This window comes from Sinocyclocheilus rhinocerous, unplaced genomic scaffold, assembly GCF_001515625.1.
Source record: "Sinocyclocheilus rhinocerous isolate Xijiao unplaced genomic scaffold, SAMN03320098_v1.1 scaffold512, whole genome shotgun sequence".
Taxonomy (NCBI): domain Eukaryota; kingdom Metazoa; phylum Chordata; class Actinopteri; order Cypriniformes; family Cyprinidae; genus Sinocyclocheilus; species Sinocyclocheilus rhinocerous.
The window spans coordinates 983806-1006411 of record NW_015638979.1 but is presented as its reverse complement, the minus strand read 5'-3'; the positions used below and the strand labels follow the sequence as shown (position 1 = coordinate 1006411).

At 39.1% G+C, this 22606-nt stretch overlaps 1 protein-coding gene across 2 annotated transcripts in view; it reads right to left on the bottom strand.

Annotated features, from left to right (window-relative positions):
* Positions 1-1763: 1763 nt before the first annotated feature.
* LOC107750747 (vesicle transport protein SFT2A-like) overlaps positions 1764-22606 on the bottom strand; it is a 23839-nt gene continuing 2996 nt past the window's right edge. For both annotated transcript variants that reach the window (XM_016566268.1, XM_016566269.1), the window contains exons 4-8: positions 18729-18810; positions 17710-17745; positions 17545-17603; positions 13195-13224; positions 1764-2127 (exon numbers count right to left, since the gene is read on the bottom strand). In XM_016566268.1, the coding sequence (XP_016421754.1) occupies positions 2088-2127; positions 13195-13224; positions 17545-17603; positions 17710-17745; positions 18729-18810 (247 nt within the window). In that variant the 3' untranslated portion in view covers positions 1764-2087. The remainder of the gene's footprint in view (positions 2128-13194; positions 13225-17544; positions 17604-17709; positions 17746-18728; positions 18811-22606) is intronic.

Here is a 22606-nt window from a genome sequence, read left to right as displayed (position 1 = left end):
CGATACAGCGATTCTGCGATAATCGATATATTGCTAGACAATTCTATAATGATACATCACGGTATCTGTCTAACTATGAAAACAAAATGCCTGTGAAAAGGTTAAGTGCAAGTTTTCTCTCTTTATTCAAGTCCAAACTGTTAGAAAGCAGCACAAAAGTTCTGTAAATCAAATTTAACATGCTAAGGAAATTAATCATTTTATTCTTGGACTTACTAAAAGCTTACACTTTTCTTTGTGTGTAAACCAACACATTTAACTGCTTATCAACTTTATATATAGCCTATATATAAACCTGGTACATTTCAAAATTTACCTGGAGTGCTTTCTCAACCTTTCCTCTCCTCTCATCATAAAAACGGAGCCCCGCGCACATGACATGCAGGGGGGAAAAAAGCCATTCACATCGCGTCTTTTGCTCGCTCAGGTTCGTTATTTCAAATGTAGACGCACGGCAAGCAAACACACTGCACAATTCTGCGCTGCATTACGGCTCTGATGAGGTTTTGTTTCGTCGTCCATGCCATAGGTGCAGATGTTTCTGCCGGTCGGTGCCCTAACGCGCACTTGTAATATCTGAGAGAGAGGGAGAGCCTAAAAGCTTACACTTTTCTTTGTGTGTAAACCAACACATTTAACAGCTTATCAACTTTATATATAGCCTATATATAAACCTGGTATATTTCAAAATTTACCTGGAGTGCTTTCTCAACCTTTCCCTCTCCTCTCATCATAAAAACGGAGCCCCGCGCACAAGACAATTCTATAATGATACATCACGATATCTGTCTAACTATGAAAACAAAATGCCTGTGAAAAGGTTAAGTGCAAGTTTTCTCTCTTTATTCAAGTCCAAACTGTTAGAAAACAGCACAAAAGTTCTGTAAATCAAATTTAACATGCTAAGTAAATTAATCATTTTATTCTTGGACTTATTAAAAGCTTACACTTTTCTTTGTGTGTAAACCAACACATTTAACTGCTTATCAACTTTATATATAGCCTATATATAAACCTGGTACATTTCAAAATTTACCTGGAGTGTTTTCTCAACCTTTCCTCTCATCATAAAAACGGAGCCCCACACACATGACATGCAGGGAAAAAATAGCCATTCACATCGCCTCTTCTGCGCGCTCAGGTTCGTTATTTCAAATGTAGACGTGCGGCAAGCACACACACTGCACACTTCTGCGCCGCATTACGGCTCTGATGAGGTTTTGTTTCGTCGTCCATGCCATAGGTGCAGATGTTTCTGCCGGTCGGTGCCCTAACGTGCACTTGTAATATCTGAGAGAGAGAGCATCCAGTTTTGTTGACATAAAACTGGACGCGCCGACGCCGCTCTCTCTCACTCATATAGTGAGGAAAATTCACCTGCGATCCGAGCGGAGAGGTTAGGCTACTCACGGACTCAATATGTGCTCTGCAATAATAACGTGATCGATGCCTACAGTCCATGCTGATAGCTGTTCCGGGGCAGTTTTTTTTATCTCCATCTCCTTTTATCTCCATAAACATATATAGAGCAGTAGTACTAACTGTACTATAAAGTTTTCTCACCGGTGAATGACACATGATGTAGCCCAGCAGTTCCCTGTTCCCTACTCCCTGAGCAGAGGAAATCCGTTGAAGTTTACTTCACTTCGGAACATTCATTCACGGATTTGCGCTGCGCAGCGTCTTCACACACAGACGAAACTTACTAGAGAAGTGTGACATAATATACCTCTGTAAATAAATGCGAGGACTGGAATTGGGAACAGCTGATGTAGCCTATTGTAGTAATGTTGTCTCTGGTATTCTGGTCTGTGAGCCTATATGCGGTGAGAGGGCGTGGCTTAGGACGGCGATTGCAAGGAGGGTGGGACGTTCGCTTTCAGGCTAAAGTTAGCATTTTCCAAGATCTCCTACTGCACCTTTAATATTACACAATGTTAATTTAAAATGATTATATTAAGACAAAAGAGGAAATGTTTTAAGGTCACGGAGGACAGTGTGGTTTGGAGATGAAAGAGAAAAACAATATTTAAAAAAAAAACATATTTACTATGGAGGTCTGGTCGTCAGATGAAATACTGGATAGTTTAGCTCAAACAGGAGGTGAAGCACTTAATAACAGCATCCCTGTGAAAACAAAAAAGACATTTATGTTTACAGCTGACGGCTCGATAAAGAGTATTATGTATGGAGTATTACGGGGGGGTGATTCATGATGGATGATGAAAATACTGATTATGAAAACCATACTTAATCCCAAATAAACTCATAGCTGCATGTTAATGCACTTTATTACCTTAACATTCAATTTAATTCCTTGTTCTGATTAGAAAACGATTTTTTTTCTTTGTTGTAGTTGGGTGGAGCTCTTGCATATTTTATTGTGTTTCGGCGGCAATCCATCGCATGACCAACCCCCTATTGCACTTATGGAGTGAGGGTTATAGATTTTGATGACTGTAATGCACTTTTTGGGGCAGTAATTTTAGTAAAAGATCATTTGGTAACACTTAAAATAAGGTTCCATTTGTTCATATTTGTTAATTGCATTAGTTAAGATAATTAAAAATAGTTCTAAATCATTTATTAATCTTAATTTCAACATTTATAAATATTCAAATCAAAAGTTGTATCTGTTAATATGATTTAATGGATTTTAGCTAACATGAACTAACAATTAACAGTTGTACTTTTATTAACTAATGTTAACAATGATTAATAAATACTGTAACAAAAGTATTGCTTGTAGTAAGGGCAAATTGTTACGCGTTACATGTACTTACTATTATATTAACAATAAATTATGCATAATTACATGCAAGTAACACTAAGCCAAACCTTAACCATATAGTAAGTACATATAGTTAATTACCGTAATACTACTCAGTACCTAAAGGTATAATTACACTGTAACAAGGACACCGTAAAATAAAGTGTAACCCTTGTTGTTAGTAAATGTAAGTTAAAGTATTAGTGCTTCTGTCATGTTTTTAGGCACGCTTCTTTGATGTTTTATGTGTCAGATTTAAACTTCTGTTACAAGAACAGTAAGCAATTTCTGTAAAATGATTAAATTAAAAACATAGACCATATAACACACATACAAGCATATATATATCATATTTATAGTATTTACAAGAATGGCTTTTTGGTCGAAAATTATGGCCCTGTCTTATTAGGAAACAAGAGCAAATGCATAATAAATATTGAGATGAAATTATTAGGCTGAAAAATATTTTTAGCGAAGTCGCCCAGTCCTGATATGGAGCTAAAAGATGAGGTAACCATCACGGTCTCCAAGGCAACAGCAGAACAAGGTCACAGTGCCTTCCTCGCCTCAGCCTCCACCCATTTTCCTCTCTCCTCCGCCTCTGCCTCTGTCACCCTCTCTAAATGTGTTGCTATGCAGACTTTGTCATGCTCAAAATTCACAGGAAGTGGAGGAGGCGTGAAAGCAGTCAATGTTAAAAGAAAGAGCAGAGAATCAGAGAGAGAAAAGAATGACAGAATAATGAGTGAGACTGACGAACGTCTGCAGATCTGTTACTCATCCCTCCCGCATTACACGCACCCACACAGCAGCACGATCAGGAGACTGTTTAGTGTTTAGCCTTAAAAGCTCTGCACATACAGCACATAAATAAATGATGATTAACTCCCCCTGCTTTCTGATGAAATATCGGAGCAACGGAAGCCCTGGCTCTCCAGCGCAGCGAGCGGATTTCCTTCAAAAAAAAAAAAAAAGCTGAATAAGCCGGAACTTAATGACCAGAGAGCAAAAATTTTTTTGGGCTAATACAAAAGTAGAGACATTAAGGGATTGTTTTTAGCATATTATTCCCACAAATATAAATATGTTATGTTGTTACACATAAGGACAATACAGAGAAGGAGGGGTAGTTACGGCTGGCCATAAATCTAAAAAAAAGTTTTTTTTAAAAATTTTATTTATATATTATTTATGTGTTTTAATCAATGGAGCCATTATTTCAAGCAGGCATACAAGACCTTTAATGCAACATGAGCTGCATATTAGGGCTGGGCTGAGATGGCTAAAAATATTTTTCAGCCTAATATTTTCGGTGTGACAATATTTCACTCTCAAATGGTGAAAAAAAAAGTGGAAAAGTTTTGTTTACAGTCAGCGAGATATTTCACACAAACAAGGATTATTATATCCTTAACTGAAACTAAAAACATTTATTACTTGAAATAAAACAAATATTAACAATTAAAAATATAAAAAAACATTTTTATTACTTGAATTAACATTAACAAATAAAAACAAAAAAAGAACGCACTGGTGAGCTCAGCAACATAAAAAGGCCTGGATGTCCATGGTTGACAACAGTGGTGGATGATCGCAGGATCCTCTCCATGGTAAAGAAAAACCCTTTCACAACATCCAGCTAAGAGAAGAACACTCTCCAGGAGGCAGGTGTGTCACTGTCAAAGTCTACAATCAAAAGAAGACTTCACAAGAGCAAATACAGAGGGTTCACCACAAGGTGCAAATAAGACCTGATTAGACTGGTCTAGATTAGACCTGATCAGACCACTTCTGCAAAAAGCATTCTTTGGACGGCTGAAATTAAGATCAACCTATACCAGAATGACGGGAAGAAAAAAGTATGGAGAAGGCTTGGAACAGCTCATGATCCAAAGCATACAACATCATCTGTGAAACATGGTGGAGAGGTGTGATGGCATGAGCATGCATGGCTTCCAGTGGCACTGGGTTACTGGTGTTTACTGATGACGTGACGGAAGCAGGCGGAAGAATTCTGAAGTGTATAGGGATATACTCTCTGCCCAGATTCAGTCAAAGGGAGCAAAGTTGATTGGACGGCGCTTCATAGTACAAATGGACGTTGATCCAAAACATACAGCAAAGCAACCCAGGAGTTTTTGAAAGTAATAAAGTGGAATATTCTGCAATGGCCAAGTCATTATCCTGATCTCAACCTGATTGAGCATGCATTTCACTTGCGGAAGACAAAACTAAAGGCAGAAAGACCCACAAACAAACAATAACTGAAGTCAGCTGTAGTAAAGGCCTGGCAAAGCATCACAAAGGAGTAAACCCAGTCTTTGGTGATGAGTCCATGAGTTCAAGACTTAAGGCAGTCATTGCCTGCAAAGGATTCTCAACAAAATATTAAAAATGAAAATTTTATTTATGATTATATTTCTGTCCAATTACATTTGAGCACCTGAAAATGGGGGGACTGTGAATAAAAATGGTTGTAATTCCTAAGCATTTTATGTTATATTTTTGTTCAACCCCTTGAATTAAATCTTAACGTCTGGACTTCAATTTCATCTTGATTGTTTCATTTTAATTCTATTCTGGTGGCATACAGAGCCGAAATTATGAAAATTTTGTCAGTGTCCAAATATATATGGACCTGACTGTATATATGACAACAGCCAGTGCTCGACACAGAGATCGTCTCAGGTTACGTATGTAACCATGATTCCCTGCGAAGGTAATGAAACACTGCGTCCTCTAGGGGTTGCTATGGGGAACGCCTTCAGCGTGACCGGTGTCTGAAGCATACATCTAAACACGACAATAACATTGGCCGGCAACAGCCTGTGACGTCATGACCCGGCGCGACCACAGTATAAAAGGGCGCTGGGAGAACACGTCATCCGCTTCTTCGTCTGAAGCTTACGTCCGAAGCATGGCAAGGGAACTAGAGGGCGCAGTTCGAAGTTCCCTCAGAAGGGAACGTCTCAGGTTACGTATGTAACCATGGTTCCCTGAGAAGGGAACGAGACACTGCAGAAGTTCCCGGAGAAGGGAAAGAGACACTTGAGGGCAGAGCTCAAGGCTTGGAATCAGAAGAAAGAGATTCCTTGAAGGGGATACGGCCAGGTGTCTAAAAACCAGACCCTGGCCTGCCACCCAGGGGGGGCTACCGCCAGTTCTGAATAAACCTACTCAAAGAACTGACTCGACAGATCTTTGGTAGCAACACCCTGCTCAGAAATGTATCAACAGGGTATCAATAAGTTGAGTGGAGCCCAAGGCGAAAACCGGGGCCTAAACCAACTCAGAGAAAGGGAACGAGGCTGACAGCGCGTAACCCTTACCATACAGTATTTTAGAAAGTGCGCAGAAAGCTTAGCGTGCACACATACCACAATGTGGATTTTAGAAAGTGCACAGAAGCTCAGCATGTTCACTCAACATAGCATGGATTTAGAAACACCGTTGCTTAAGGGGTAACCGAGGCTGCATTAAACCAGCCTAGGGGCTGGAGGCCCAACTTCAAAAATAGAAGGGGGACTCGAACGCTCAGATCGAGAGGGGCATGCTCATGAAACCCCCAAGGGCACTGCTAAGCTCGACCCACAAGGAAAACGGCTCAACAGGGAGGTGAAGAGAGGCCTAACACCCTGAGGCCGCTACTCAATGGAGCTCAAACGAGCGGAAGACTCGATGAGAAAAGTCCACAGACGCTCAATCGGCAGGCTCAAAGACAACCCTCCGGGGTGAGGGGAGCACTGCCTGGCTTGACCCAAATAGAGGCAGCTTATCAAGGAGGCAGCAAGTGAGGGGATCACAGCCATGGGAGTAGATAGATCGCAAATGGGACATCAGAAATGGAATCCTGCTAGAAGGGGATCACACATTTCTAAAGGGAACAACAGGGTCCCAGCATAGAGGCAACTGACCAAGGAGGTGACAGAAACGGGCCTAACACAGTTTCGTTGCAAACTAAGTTTTTCGGGAGCAGCGCTCTCAGCTTTCAAGCTGAGGTGGGCCCTTACAGCACATACTGGGAGCGACTCATAGCTAACCCTCACAGTGAGGGGAGCACTTCTCAGCTCGACCAGAAGGAGGCGCTAGATTAGAAGGGGTAACCCAGCAGGGCCCAATAAAAGACAGTCCACTGGTGCGGCTGGACACGGTCTCATGCTCTCTATCTCGATAGAGAGCATGGGTCCCATATAACCAGACCCGACAGAATCTGAAGAAATAGTGGGACCCAATAACCATTCATGCGTACAGAGCTTACTGCTCCTCAGAGCAGAACCATACAAAGGGGGGTTTCCGCAGAAACACAAATCCCTCTTACCTCAGGGAACGCAGTGTACCCAAGCCCACTCCGCAGAGGGGCGATTACTGGTTCGACCATAAGGGCAGTGTGACAGGGAGGACCCGCTGGCCTGACCGTCTATGGAGTGTTGAGCTCCTCAGCGCCTCAGTGAGAGGAGCTCTAGCTCAGAGAATGTGCGTGATGGTTAAGGAATGACTCAAATCTCAGGAGACCCCTCAGGGTGAGAAATGAGTAGCGCACCCTGGCCAGAGGATAGGGAGCATGTCACGAAGCATGTACTCAGAAGAGTACTAGCCCGCGAGAAGGACCCACAGGTCCTGAGATTGCAGCATTATACTGGGGACCTGATGCTGGAAGCTTCCGCAGAAGCCTCACCAGCCTGGATCCAGTACCGATGACGAGTGAAACCATCACTGTAATCGGTCAACAGCAGGAGGTCCTGACTTAGCAGAGGGGTCAATCCTAAAAGTCAGAAAACAGAACAGGTCCAAATAGCGCTGCAGAAAAAGGCTAGTATCGAGTACACAAGAACTAGCAGTAGAGTAGATGAAATGGATCGTACTCACCAACCATGGCTCATGGATATAGGCTGGAGGCGAAGCCTGAAGAGCACTGGGGTCCGGACCATCAGTAGGTAGTTCTATGAGACATAGAGACTAACCAAAACATCATAGGCCCAGCATAAGAGACTGCAATGCAAGCGCAGGAGGCTCCTACATAACCCCAGTCAGGAGGGAAGCTTTTTAGGGGAATTAAGGGGAGGAAGATGAGAGCAGATGTAATACTCTCAGAGGGAGGCGAGTAGATGGTTCAGGTTTTACTCTGGTCCAGACGAGAGCGTTGAGAACACCTAGTCTGGATCACCTCCCTCAAATCTTGCCTGACACCCTTTGACCCACGCCCATTTTTGAGCCCTACCCGCAGGCGGGGGAGGGGCGCAAGTCGCGACACTAGTCTTCTGAGCCCGCCTTTGATCCTTAGATTGAGAGGTAGGTCTCTTGAAGTGTCTTGGAGACATTGCCACAGTTCTTCTGGATTTAGTCTGTCTCAGTTTGTTCTGTTTCTTCATGTCATTCCAGACAGATTGGATGATGATCAGATCTCTGTGTGGAGCACTGGCTGTTATCAGACTCCTTGTGCAAACAAAAATCTCAATGGATTATTACAATTAATGGCAAAACTGAATGTTTGGAAATGTAAACTGATATTTCCTACTGACACTACAGCAAGAGATAGAAATAACTGACTTAAAACCATTTTTAGCTGGTAAAAATACTAGTGTTCTAATAATTTTGGCCACCACTGTATTTATTAAAAATAGTTTTGAATCAACTGAAGAGAATCGTCCATTTCAAAACTGTACATGGAAATGAATCGAACCTATAATTTGTACTGTGAAACACACACACACACACACACACAAAGATATTTAGAAGATTGTTGTGATCCAAACTTTCATTATACATCAAATAAAGAACTCAAGAAACTCCTTTTTTTGTTTCACAGAACAAAGTCATACAGAATTCAAACAAGATGTGGGTGAACTCTTTAAATCACTATGTAAACATCTTAACACTCTCATACTCGAGAGACAAAGAACAGTGAATCTAATCTAATGACGTGGTCTTTAAGAATCCTAATGGCCAAATAAAAAGCGCATTAAAATCATCACGATATTAGATATGCAGCATGCTCATGAAAAAACATACGCACAGCCCAATGTTCAAAACAGAGATCAGTGGGATAAACAGCTCATGACGTGGAGCCTGCTCATGCTAATCCAGCAAAAACACAATGAAAAGAGCCCTAACCCATGATTCCCAGCCACTCAACAACAGCATTACTGAGCTTGTCAAAGGGTGCGGCTATTTCTAGGAAAACAATCATCAATGAAACAATGGTGAGAGGGGCATCTACAGATGAACCATCTACAGATAAATGGAAAGATGAGTCAAGGGTTTGGTCTTCGAATGAAAGTAAAGCAGCAGGTGGAATACAGAGGCAATCATTGAGGAGGAATTGTTTTCTGAAGCAGGCAGGGCGTAAGGTTGGGGGGATGGGGCATCCAGGCTGTCAGAATCCATCAGAAACATGCACCAGCACCTCTGGCAGGAAAGGAGGGGGTTGTCGGGTTCAGCAAGAGATGCAATATGTTATAAAGATTATTTTCTATTTAGAAATCCAATGATGCTCGACATTCCAGTCAAAGCCCCTTGAATACTTTGTGTGTTGTAAGTTGTTTACGATGCCTTTTGTTTAGTTTATAGAGTGTTACCACAGGCTATATTTTACGTTAATGTGTTGCACCACCCCTTTTAATGATTTTCACTTGCAGTTTTCTACACCACATTATTCTTCTTGTTGCTTTCTTTTGTAATTTACTCACTCTCATGGCATTGAATGGAACACAAAATAGGAAATTTTGCAGAATGTCCATGCTGCTCTTTTCATTTTTTTTGATAATCAGACCAAAATTAATTACACACTGATAACCTTCCTCTCCACTGAAGTTGCACTATTGTCCAAATACAAAATATTGGAGAGAGTTGTTTCTCCCGCCCCTCCTCATCCGACTCGACTCTCACGTGGGTTGCCATATTGAGGACATAAGCCCCATTCTTTCCTACTGACACTACAGCAAGAGATAGAAATAACTGACTTAAAACCATTTTTAGCTGGTAAAAATACTAGTGTTCTAATAATTTTGGCCACCACTGTATTTATTAAAAATAGTTTTGAATCAACTGAAGAGAATCGTCCATTTCAAAACTGTACATGGAAATGAATCGAACCTATAATTTGTACTGTGAAACACACACACACACACACACACAAAGATATTTAGAAGATTGTTGTGATCCAAACTTTCATTATACATCAAATAAAGAACTCAAGAAACTCCTTTTTTTGTTTCACAGAACAAAGTCATACAGAATTCAAACAAGATGTGGGTGAACTCTTTAAATCACTATGTAAACATCTTAACACTCTCATACTCGAGAGACAAAGAACAGTGAATCTAATCTAATGACGTGGTCTTTAAGAATCCTAATGGCCAAATAAAAAGCGCATTAAAATCATCACGATATTAGATATGCAGCATGCTCATGAAAAAACATACGCACAGCCCAATGTTCAAAACAGAGATCAGTGGGATAAACAGCTCATGACGTGGAGCCTGCTCATGCTAATCCAGCAAAAACACAATGAAAAGAGCCCTAACCCATGATTCCCAGCCACTCAACAACAGCATTACTGAGCTTGTCAAAGGGTGCGGCTATTTCTAGGAAAACAATCATCAATGAAACAATGGTGAGAGGGGCATCTACAGATGAACCATCTACAGATAAATGGAAAGATGAGTCAAGGGTTTGGTCTTCGAATGAAAGTAAAGCAGCAGGTGGAATACAGAGGCAATCATTGAGGAGGAATTGTTTTCTGAAGCAGGCAGGGCGTAAGGTTGGGGGGATGGGGCATCCAGGCTGTCAGAATCCATCAGAAACATGCACCAGCACCTCTGGCAGGAAAGGAGGGGGTTGTCGGGTTCAGCAAGAGATGCAATATGTTATAAAGATTATTTTCTATTTAGAAATCCAATGATGCTCGACATTCCAGTCAAAGCCCCTTGAATACTTTGTGTGTTGTAAGTTGTTTACGATGCCTTTTGTTTAGTTTATAGAGTGTTACCACAGGCTATATTTTACGTTAATGTGTTGCACCACCCCTTTTAATGATTTTCACTTGCAGTTTTCTACACCACATTATTCTTCTTGTTGCTTTCTTTTGTAATTTACTCACTCTCATGGCATTGAATGGAACACAAAATAGGAAATTTTGCAGAATGTCCATGCTGCTCTTTTCATTTTTTTTGATAATCAGACCAAAATTAATTACACACTGATAACCTTCCTCTCCACTGAAGTTGCACTATTGTCCAAATACAAAATATTGGAGAGAGTTGTTTCTCCCGCCCCTCCTCATCCGACTCGACTCTCACGTGGGTTGCCATATTGAGGACATAAGCCCCATTCACACCAAGGACGATAACTATAAAGATAACGATAAATATATAGTTCTAAAAATCTATCTCAATATTAAAGAATAGCAGAGTCCACACTACAACTATAATGATAAAGGCACAGAGAAACGATATCATTGGAATCCTTTTCAGCTGATGAACGATACAATGAGACACAAGCTCGAGAATTTAAAGCGGCAGACGAGCATGCGCTGAGAATAAACAGACGATATCGTTCGCTGGTGTAGTTGCTAATATCGTTATCTTTATAGTTATCATTCTTGGTGTGAACGGGGCTTTATACTGTATGGTATGCCATAGAAGTTTATTTTTAGGGTAGAACCTGCGATCGGTTACCCAGTTTGTTTGCTGGATTCCATGGCTACAATACACTGTGTTTTCCACCATCTGGCATCCCAGGGTGTTGAAATACTATTGGGTAAATTGGCAGTGGGTGGAATCACACAGACCAAAATAAAAACAGACATTCCAACATGGAACGCAAATTTTAAAGTAGAACTGGCTGTAGCATCGTTTTCCAGGAAAAACAAGCATGTGAACTTGGCATGTTTTCTAAATATCCACAAACATATTACAGGATTTTTATTCTTTAGTGCAGTCAAAAAGGATAACATACAGCACCCCTAACAGTTCAATGATGGTACTTTTATTCCGTCTGTTTTGGAGCTTTTTGCAGCCTATTCACTCCATTGTATGGAAAAGAGCAGCACAAACATTTTTCCAAATTTCTTCTCTTAGTGCTCCACAGAAAAAAACAAAGTAATGAAAGCAAGCAAGCCATGACAGAATTTGCAGTTTGGATGAACTATTCCCTAATTTTATGACTCCCTTTTAGGAGTCATGACATACATGCTTATAAAAAAGATTTATAAAGGATTGATAATAATCTTTAACTGCATCTTAACTAACATTGTCTATCCAAGATATAACAAACTTTCAACAGGTAAGAGCATACATTCTTTCGTCTCGGTATACTCTCAAAAAAAAAACAAAAGCTGTCACTGTTGCGGTACCTTTTCACAAGGTACACCTTTGTACCTAAAGTTTCCATATTGGTACAGTAAAGGTACATATTAGTACCTAAAAGCTACCTAAAGTATACCTTTTGAAAGTTACCACCCCAGTGGCAGCTTTTTTCCTGAGAGTGTAGGTTGCCACAATAAGCCCAAACAAAGAAACAGATATGGATAAGCAAAATAACTTTTAAAGGGGTCATATGATTCTTTTTTAAAGATCATTATTTTTGATAAAGAATATCTCTTTGGTTTTGAGACTTTAGTCTTTGCAACTTCAGGGATCTTATCTATGCACAATCAGCTTGTAACACTCCAAAGAGAAAGGAAAACTTGAAATCGCATCATATGACCCCTTTAAACGTCTTTGTTAAGGTAGATAAAGAACTTTACTGAGCTCATGATTGCAGTGGAAAAACAAGCAGCCGTCTGCATGGCACCGGGAGAGCGGCGCTCCAGCAGGGGATTAGTGCCATATGGTGAAGGCCAACAGCCGCAAGGCCATGAGTAAATAACAACATGTTTTCATTCAGGCAGTTCAGCTCCCCATGTGTACACAACCCAATCCCACCCAACAAACATGAACTGAGAGAGACGGTGTCACTGTCTGACACGCTGCCATTTGGAGACAAACTTCTAACTTCCACCGAAGTTAACTGGGATTTAAACTGGCGTGTGAGCTAACCTAGTTTGGCTGACTCATCATACGGTTAACTTTGGTGTCGCACATGACAGGTAGAGCCCATACCACCTAGGCCACACCATCAGACTTAACTAGCTGCAGGACTACGATAACAGTGTAAATACTGTTTCTGTTAAACTTTTTTTTTCCTGTAGAACTTTTACAGTTGCCAGGCAACATTGCACACTTCATTGTGCTAAAATCATTGGAATGAACTGCCTCTCATTGCCATATTTTACAACATCGACATGAAATATCACTCAAATATGATTTGATAAGCCATTATCTAAATAATAATAAAATGCACAAAATTTTACTAAAGATTTTAAATAAAATGTAGTCAAAATCAAATCAATTTTGAAGAACACATGTGAGGAGGTGTTTACTTACCGTGCAAATGGAATGTAGGAGATGCTGTACCTAAAAACACACAAACACACAGGGTTAATACCTAATGTCCCATTAAAAGCTTAGCCGATTCAAAAACAAAACAATCTGAAAAAAAAAAGCTTTTTATTGTCAGCAGTGTAGCAATGTATGAAGCACAGTTCGCACAAAAGTCAAACCAGTCAGCTTTCTGTAGGTCATTGCGGTGAATCCATGTGAACAACTTGAACCCGTTGACTGTGGAAATCTTTTGTCCTTATGCGAAATTCCCAATCATGTTGATGCTATTGAAATCACTGGATTTTGCTTGCAAGAATTTGCAAAATAGCGGAAAATGTGACCATACCTTTAGGTTTAGGGATTTGAACAAACCCAAAACGCTATTAAACTTTGGCAAGTCAAGTCACCATTATTTATATAGAGCTTTTTACAGTGCACACGAGGGTGAGTAATTAATGACAGAATTTTCATTTTTGGGTGAACTAACCCTTTTAAAGTCAGATTGTGCAGATGACTCATCTTGTTCCCGTGGTCTTGTTATGATGGCCGTCTAGATGACGTGGTCTTTGGAAGGGATCTGTCTCTGGGGCACATCTAGTTGACATGGTCTCCGCTGACATTCAGGGATGTCATTCAGTCTTCAAGAAATTAAATGATGCCTTAAAATTGTGATGATTGTGCTATTTCTGTTCTAAGCAATCAAACGATTTTCATCTGCTGGATGTTGAAGCAGGTGAAAAAAAAAAAATTGTAGACCTATACTGCAGGAGTATCTATAGACTATAATAGAGAAACTACCCTAGCAACCACATCCATTTCAACATATATTTTTTTTCAACTGCAAGTTTGTTCACGCTTTGACTTACAGGAGGGAGCTGTTAAAGGTTGCTCACTGCCCAAGAATGATAGGTAGAGAGAGACGGGCAGATGGGCAGTATTCCCATGCCACTAAAGCAGCTAAGTGGAACTGGGCAGCAGAAATAATCTGATCCTCTAAGCGTGTCCTGACCCCTTCACTTGGCCACGAGCAGCACACAGGTGTAGAACCAGGTGGACGAGGCTCACCGCTTCACTACTCTGAAACAAACTCCACGAGACGAGAGAGGAATGTTGTGCGTTTGTGTGATTTTTATTTGCTACATTAAACCTAAATCTCTTAACTTTATATGCATTCCACACACATGGTTTCTCTCTGTTAGAACTAGAAAAGTTATTCAAAACATACTTTGGATGTTGCTTTGACAAAGCTATGCCTGAAAGTTCAAGAAAAGTTTCAATAGGCCTTAAACTTTGAAGGTTATGTTATATTTTACACAGCATTTCTGGTATGATAGATAGTCAGAGGAACAGAGAGGAAACACACTGTGTGTGTGTGTGCGCGTGTGTGTGTGTGTGAGTGTGTGTGTGTGAGTGTGAGAGAGTGAGGATGGCCGTTTGAGTGCTCCTGGCTGCCCAGTTTTTCACACGTCAATGGGCCAGATTTTATTGGCCATGTAATTGCCGTCAGTTTCACTGTGAGGACATTCTCTTCCTTCACACTGTGACACAGACCACCGCCAGCCTTCCTCTGACAGCAGTCACTCTGGCAACCGCTTTAACCGCATGTATGAAGAGGATACTGGGAAATCTGTAGGGAGGATTCCTTGATGCTAGACATTTCTGAGAAGCTGTCAGTGCATTAGCATTTCATTTGAAGTCAGTTGTGTGTAACGAAATCCCTAATCAGTTTTTTAATCAGCAGAAACATGGGGCTTATTTTAGGACATATTTTAGACTGTATATTCTTTATTGTTGTACTTTCTATCTGTCTGTCTATTTATCTATCTATGTGTCTTATTATGAGTTTATTTATATAATTTATATATAAATGCATAAATTGTATTTATTTATATAGAAATGAAATGTAAATCAATGTTTTTATATAGCAAGGATGCATTAAATTGATCAAAAGTGACAGTAAAGGTGACATTTATTTGCTATACGTTACAAAATATTACTAAAATACATAATATTTCTATTTCTAATATATTAACTTTCTATTCATCAAAGAACACTGAAGACCCTGAGTGTTCATTTTTTTTATTAAACTGTACTTTTGGTCAAATAAATGTAGCATTGGTGAGCATAAAAGCCTGGACACTTGGAACTCACAGGGAAAGCACATCTACTATGTCATTTCATTACTTTAAAAGCAAGCTGTAACTGGCATCTATGACGTACTTATGGATTTACTCCTTTATTTTCAGATTGTTTTGTTTTTGAATCTGCTAAGCTTTTAATGGGACATTAGGTATTAACACTGTGTGTTTGTGTGTTTTAGGTACAGCATCTCCTACATTCCATAACGACACTATTTCGACACACTATTTCCCTGTTTAATACTTAAAGCTGCTTTGACACAACAAGCATTGTAAAAAGCGCTATATAAATAATGGTGACTTGACTTGCCAAAGTTTAATAGCGTTTTGGGTTTGTTCAAATCCCTAAACCTAAAGGTATGGTCACACTTTCCGCTATTTTGCAAATTTTTCCAAGCAAAATCCAGTGATTTCAATAGCATCAACATGATTGGGAATTTCGCTTAAGGACAAAAGATTTCCACAGTCAACAGGTTCACAAGTTCAAAGTTGTTCACATGGATTCACTGCAATGACCTACAGAAAGCTGACTGGTTTGGCTTTTGTGCGAATTGTGCTTCATACATCGCTACACTGCTGACAATAAAAAGCTTTTTTTTTTTGGCCTGCAAAATAATTATAAAATGCTTGCATTTTTTCTTGTTAGTTTCTTGACAGAATGTCTAACTTTATTCTTAATGATCAACATCTTCCATCAGTTACACCTACAATATTCTACCTACAGTATATAATCACTCCTCTCATTAGTCACATCACTCATTCCGATCACGCGCCTATTTTTGGCCCACTTTCTCACCTTGCCAAGGACTCAACCACCTGCCTCTAAACCTGCAGCCAGACATTGATGACAAATTGCACGCATGGTTTAATTAACAGCTGATCAGCCTACACTAGTAGATGCTCATGCAGCAGGGTTCCAGGGAAGAGCAGAACAAGCTGCTAATTTGTTTTAGGTACACTGGGCACAGCACTACAGAACGTGCTCAGGTCTTTAAGCTGCTAGCGTGATTTAGCCTAGTAGTTAAATTCCAGGATAAGCTTCATGAAACACTCAACAGATACACAAACACTAAAATCATGATATCACCGGTACAATGAAACTTTATCTTTAGATGAAAGGTCAGCAGGCTAGGCTTCTGCATATGACCGTATTGTCACATTCAAATGCCAAACTAAATGAAACATGTGATTTGCACAGAATCAGTTATAACTAAAACAATTATATTTAAATGTATTCATTCATAAGCTGACTTTTGAAAGAACATAAATAAATAAGAAATCAGAGAATCTGTAATTATAGGGGAGACGATTAGTTTTTCTGAACAATGGAGTATCAAAAATCGTTAAATTCCATACTTTCAATGAAATTTTATCCACCCATCCATGTACGATGTTTCATTCAAACGTCATGCGTTCATTCATTCATTCATTCCCTTATTTATTTATTTAAAGGGGTCATATGATGCTGCTAAAAAGAACATTCTTTTGTGTATTTGGTGTAATGAAATGTGTTTATGTGGTTTAAGGTTCAAAAAACACATTATTTTCCACATACTGTACATTACTGTTTCTCCTCTATGCCCCGCCTTTCTGAAACGCGTCGTCTAACACGCCCCCACATACCTACGTCACTATTTGGGCGGCGTTATGCAACTCTTCCCAGATAGTGACGTAGGTATGTGGGGTGTGTTAGAACGAGCCGTTTTAGGTAGATGTGGCTGACTCGGAAATTTTATAAAGAATATCTCTTTGGATTTGAGACTTTAGTCTTTGCAACTTTACAGATCTTCTTTATGCACCAAGAGCTTGTAACACTCCAAAGAGAAAGGAAAAATTGAAATCGCATCATATGACCCCTTTAATATTTTTATTTTATTTTTAATTTTAATTTGAGGCTTTGCCAAGCTGGTTTATTTTGAAAAACAAAACCTTTTCTAGTTACTTTCAATTACACTACCAGTACAAAAAAATACTTTAAAATCTTTTAGAAACCATCTTTAACATGTAATCGTGGCTCAGCCAATCAGAATCAAGGACCGGAACTATCTGTTTTATAAACATAAACAAACTACAAAACTGAAGTCTCCGAGACGAGTAATATAAACATTTTAACAAAGAGATAAAAAAAGATTTGTTTCAAACAATAATCATTTTTTATTATCTAAAACAAATCAAATGCATATTTTTTAAAGATGATCGACAGTCTATCACTTACCATGTCATAGCCAAAAATTGCAAAATGCAGAAGATGATCGCCAGACCCCTTTTGCCCCACTGCAAGGCAACAAAGAGAAATAAAATATGAATAATATAGCCTACATTTTCTCAAGTGAACAGTCAACCAAATATCAGAAATAAACCTGTTATGAAGAAAGCTTACCCAAAACACTGCACATAACGTCAACACAAGGAATAGCTGGGGGAAAAGCACACACAGGTTAAAAACCATGATCAAATAACCATGGCATAGAAAAATATTTTTCAGAGATGTTTATGCTTGTATTAATGTGGAAACAATGAATCTATTAACAGTTGGTGAGATAAACAATCTGGGATTACTCCAGATAATATGATATTAGTGAGTCAAACACCTATTATTCTCTTTATAGTTGGCAGTAATCCAGAGTAATTAAATAGCTCTATTTTCATATTTTGAAACTTGAATGAGAACTGCAATCATAAACAACATCATAAGAAGGTGCCCATCATACTTCTGCATAGAAATATGTAGCAATCATTTGATAGTCTGCTTACAACAAGCTTCCAATTGTGTTGTGCTGGAGCAAGTGTGAACAGATTCAGACCAAAAACAGATTATATGGCAAAGTGTCACACAGAGCCACTGTGATTTTTCTGGATTACAACAGCAGTCCTTTGAATCTCTTAATGCCTCGTATAAGAGCATCCAGATTTGTGACTGTAAAAGGCTGAAGCATTCCTTCTGCCCTGCTAGCCTGCATGTGCATATCTGTAATGTGTTGCCTATGTAGCTAAGCTAGTTTCATTGTCTCGTATCACTCAACAGTGTCTTTCTTGCATTATTTTAACTCTATAATATATCTATATTCTCTATTCTGTATCAGTATTCTGTTTGTTTAATTGATGTCAAAATATGCTGAGATATTCACACATATTCATAAATAAATAAATATATAATAGTGTTACACCCTAGGAACATCTTATAAAATGGTTTGTTTGAAAAGTATGCTTGTGCATTGTTATTTTCTTAAATACACTTGGTTTGACATTTTGTTATCTAATATAATGACAAGGTAAAAAGAACATCTAATAAGAATGAGTCAACTGTTCTGCTACAAGGTTAAATTCGCCTTTGCAAAATGTCTTTTCTCATTAGCTCTCCAGTGCTGACGCAGTGTGGTGGGCCAGAGGCTTTCTTACCAGCATCATAATAGTGGCTATGAGTCTGGTGGGCTCAAACATTCGCTTCAGCTGTTTGAATGGGCCCATCAGGAAACAGGTGCTGTGAAGAACAGAGACACAGAATGAGCTGAATTCACAAGGCACATGTATCCATTACTCACAGTAAACACCACCAAAGGTGCTCATTCGGTGCATTAATCAGTCATTAATCACTTAGGAAAAAAATATGTTGATGATATTCCCACTTTCATGCATTTTCTCCAAACTTATTTCTATACAGATGTCAACTGTAAGTAAAATACTACAATACTAAAAAGTACTCAAAAAAAAAAAAATTATATGCACAGTTGTATGCAGTGTTCCATGTAAACCGAAAACATTCCACGATATTTATTTAATATACATTATGTATGTCTGATAATTGAATCATTTTGCATGTGATGGCTCAGCCTCACATGATGAAAGAATGTTCAGAAGTTGATAAGATTCAACTGAGATTTAATGCACCAGGTTAGATCGTCAATTAATATGGTTTTTCCTTCTTCCGTTTAAAAAAAAAATCTCCGTCCACATGAAAACGCAAACGCATGCTATGAAGCACTGTCAAGAGCATGCCAAACCAACAGGTGGCGATATAATCTTAACCGTAAAGCCATGTTGGCCAATCAGAAGCATGAAAAAGTTTCCAGTAGGCGGAGATAACAGCGCAGGCTCCGCTGTCACAAGCCAAAAACTCCGGTTTCGCTGTCTACACGATAACACTGCAACCAGTGTTTTTGAAAATCTTCACCCTGGCAGGCGTTTTCAAAAATGTTCGGTTTCAGTGACCTGGTGCTGCGTTTGCGTGTGGACGAACAGCCTAACCGCGTAGAAAAAGCTGCGGTTTTAAAAATAACCACGTTCGTGTGGACGGGGCCTGAGTTATTGTGAAAATTGTAGGCAGTTGTACTGTTTTGCACTTAATTGTACTTTCCAAAACACATGCAATTTGCCTAAATTAATAAGAAATTCAAATCTGATGTGAACAAGTAATTCATTGCTCAGAGATCTGAAGCCAAAGTGATTTAGGAAAACTATAAACATGAGAAATAATCATATTTAATAATTTAATCATAACATATTTACTTTGAATCAGATTTTTGAATAGTAATCTAATCGCTGAAATAGAGTTCAGACCGACTGACTAAAATGAACTAAATAGACGCTATTAAAAAAAAATCTGTCAATGGAGGATCATCTGATGTCTAGGAAACTAAACAGGCGAATTAAAAACGCATTAAAATTATTATGAGGGTCCTTAACGTCATCACAAGCAAAATCATCACAAATTTATTTTTGAATATTACCAAGCTCTTGGTAGTAGCTACAAATTTTAAATCTCCTGACCTCACAAAAGCAAAACTGTATTGATTTTCACTTGAGTGACAGGAAGACACCAAAGGCACCAATTAGCATAATTCCTGAATCTATGTAGCTTTTTTTTTTTATCAATTAATGCTGCGAGACATCAGCAAAATCAGTTAGTATCACAATGACGCAGACGGACTCCAGACTCACTGAGAGTAGATGGTCTGTGCTCAGGTCCCAGGGGGCTGAACCCATCTCCCCTGCATTACTCAAGCAACCTTAACCAGGACACTCATTAGATCACAGAAACACTAATGCATGAGCCAGCCATGATGTCATCCTCTCTCCTACGAGAGCAGGCATCGAGGGCGGCCATAATCTGACATTTTCAAACGCCGTCTAACAGTCTACAGAAGAAAAGAGGGCTTGCTCGCTTGCTTGTCCTCTACCGTATGAGTTACTTCAAGCTAAACGCCAAAAACAAAGACCAAGACATGAACAATCTGAATTCACAAGTCAAGAATATGCTCAGATCATTTTTCAAAAGAAATAAGAAATAATATTTTTCTTCAAGAAAATGAAACCTATTTTTTCACACAAAAAAAAATCCGATCCAAATACAAAATACCAAAAACAACTCATTCATCATTCTCATATTGCAAAAACAGGTCTTCTAAATGTAAATGCAGAGTTGTAAATAAACAGCATGATCTGCATCATCTCTTCAGTCTGGGTCACGGCCTTTAAATGAGGTTTCCTGATGCTAGTACCTGCTAATATGTCATGCCAGTAGGTTTCCAAAATGCTACCATGCCCAGAACCAATGTTGTGTGAATTTAAAGCAGGTAACCCAGACAGCATGACCCTTCACTCTAAAGACTTCACCTCTGTAGCTCTGTCAGGACAAGTCTGTGATTAAGGACAGAGTCTGGTTACTGATCAAACCTGATCGGATCTTTACTGAAGTGGCCGAATGGCTCAGTTTAATGATTTCTCACAGGGTTGAGTTCTTCAAAGTAAAAAGCGGTCTCCGGATATGCAGAGGTGCAGTCTGGGAGAATGCCAGGGGAATTCTTCTGGGTCACTTTTCCATCTCACTGCCCTGGTTACTAACTGGGTCTCTTCCTGGTTCCTGCATCATGATTGGAAATAAGTGACTGCAATGTCATGCTTTTCTGGAATTTTAGCTACATTACACTTCATCAGGTAGCATTTCATCCCAAAATCAAAGGGGGAAAAATAAATTTTATATATAAGATTTTTTTATTATTATTCATGAAATTAAAACTGCTGACAGCGGCCACGGTGTGAACTATCACGACCAGCAGGAATCATCTGGCCTTGATGAACTTTGTTTGGCTATTGTTCATTCTCAAACTGTAACTAGGGGTCAGGGCTCATCACGCAAGAAGACCTGGTTTCTTTCTTAGTGCTTTATATCGTTCCTGTTGGTAATAAAAGTTAACAACACCTGTCACTAAACACTGACAAATGAATCATCAACTGATTCAAAACTAGACCGTGCAGAAACAATTCAATCGTCCATTTAAAATATCGTACTGATTACTGAGAGCCTGCTGGTGATTTCAGAGAACCAGACAGACCCGTTTCAGTCTTTGAGAACAGAACATCTTGCCACATGGCAACCCAACAACACTGTAAGAGGAGGAGAACAAACTTCTAAGCCCTACTTAAAAGACAATGCATGTCTATGGGAGCCAGAGAACATTTGTGAAGGGAAGTTACAAGACTTTGACAACTTGAAAAAGAGTGTTATATTGCCATCCTCTGAGCTGGTGCATTGACAAAGCACAAAGTTATGAAACCACACCAAATGCATGGTTTTAGAGGACTAATCCTGCCAGCCTCTTTATGCAATCATGCCTTCAGCTGACATGTAACAAAGACATGAACTAATTTCTGACGTCCAGGTCAATATTAAGGACACCTGTATTGAGTGGCAGTTGATGATTTGGTCTTCTGCTCACAGAATATGAAAACATAAATTACAAAAATAAATAAATAAATTACAGCTTCTATAGCTGATCTGGGCAATGCAAGCAAATCATTAAACAGATCATTTCAGATTCTTTGAATGCACTCTCTGCCAAATGCATAAAATGTAAAATGTACAACAACGCCCAAATGTCAAAGTAAAATTTCTTTATATAGTGCTTATACATACAATACATACCGTTTCAAAGCAGCGTTACAGAAAATCATGATGTTTCGAATATTTTCATGCCGTACAGTTGCATTTCGAAGATTAGAGCTGGGCTCTAATATCATTTACAAAATGTTCTAATACAGTTTACAATTTGCAATGATACAAGCAATCAAGCAGTTGAGATTTGCTAAGTATTTATCGCCCTAGGGCGACGAGTATACAGCATGCATGTGGATGTATGCATGTATAAAGCATTTACATGCTGTGACCAACTTTAAATAAAGAGCTGGGTGATAATATAGTTGCATTTTTTGCAATGAAAAAACAAAAAACAAAAAAACAACAGTCAGCTGACATTTGCTACATAATATATATATATATA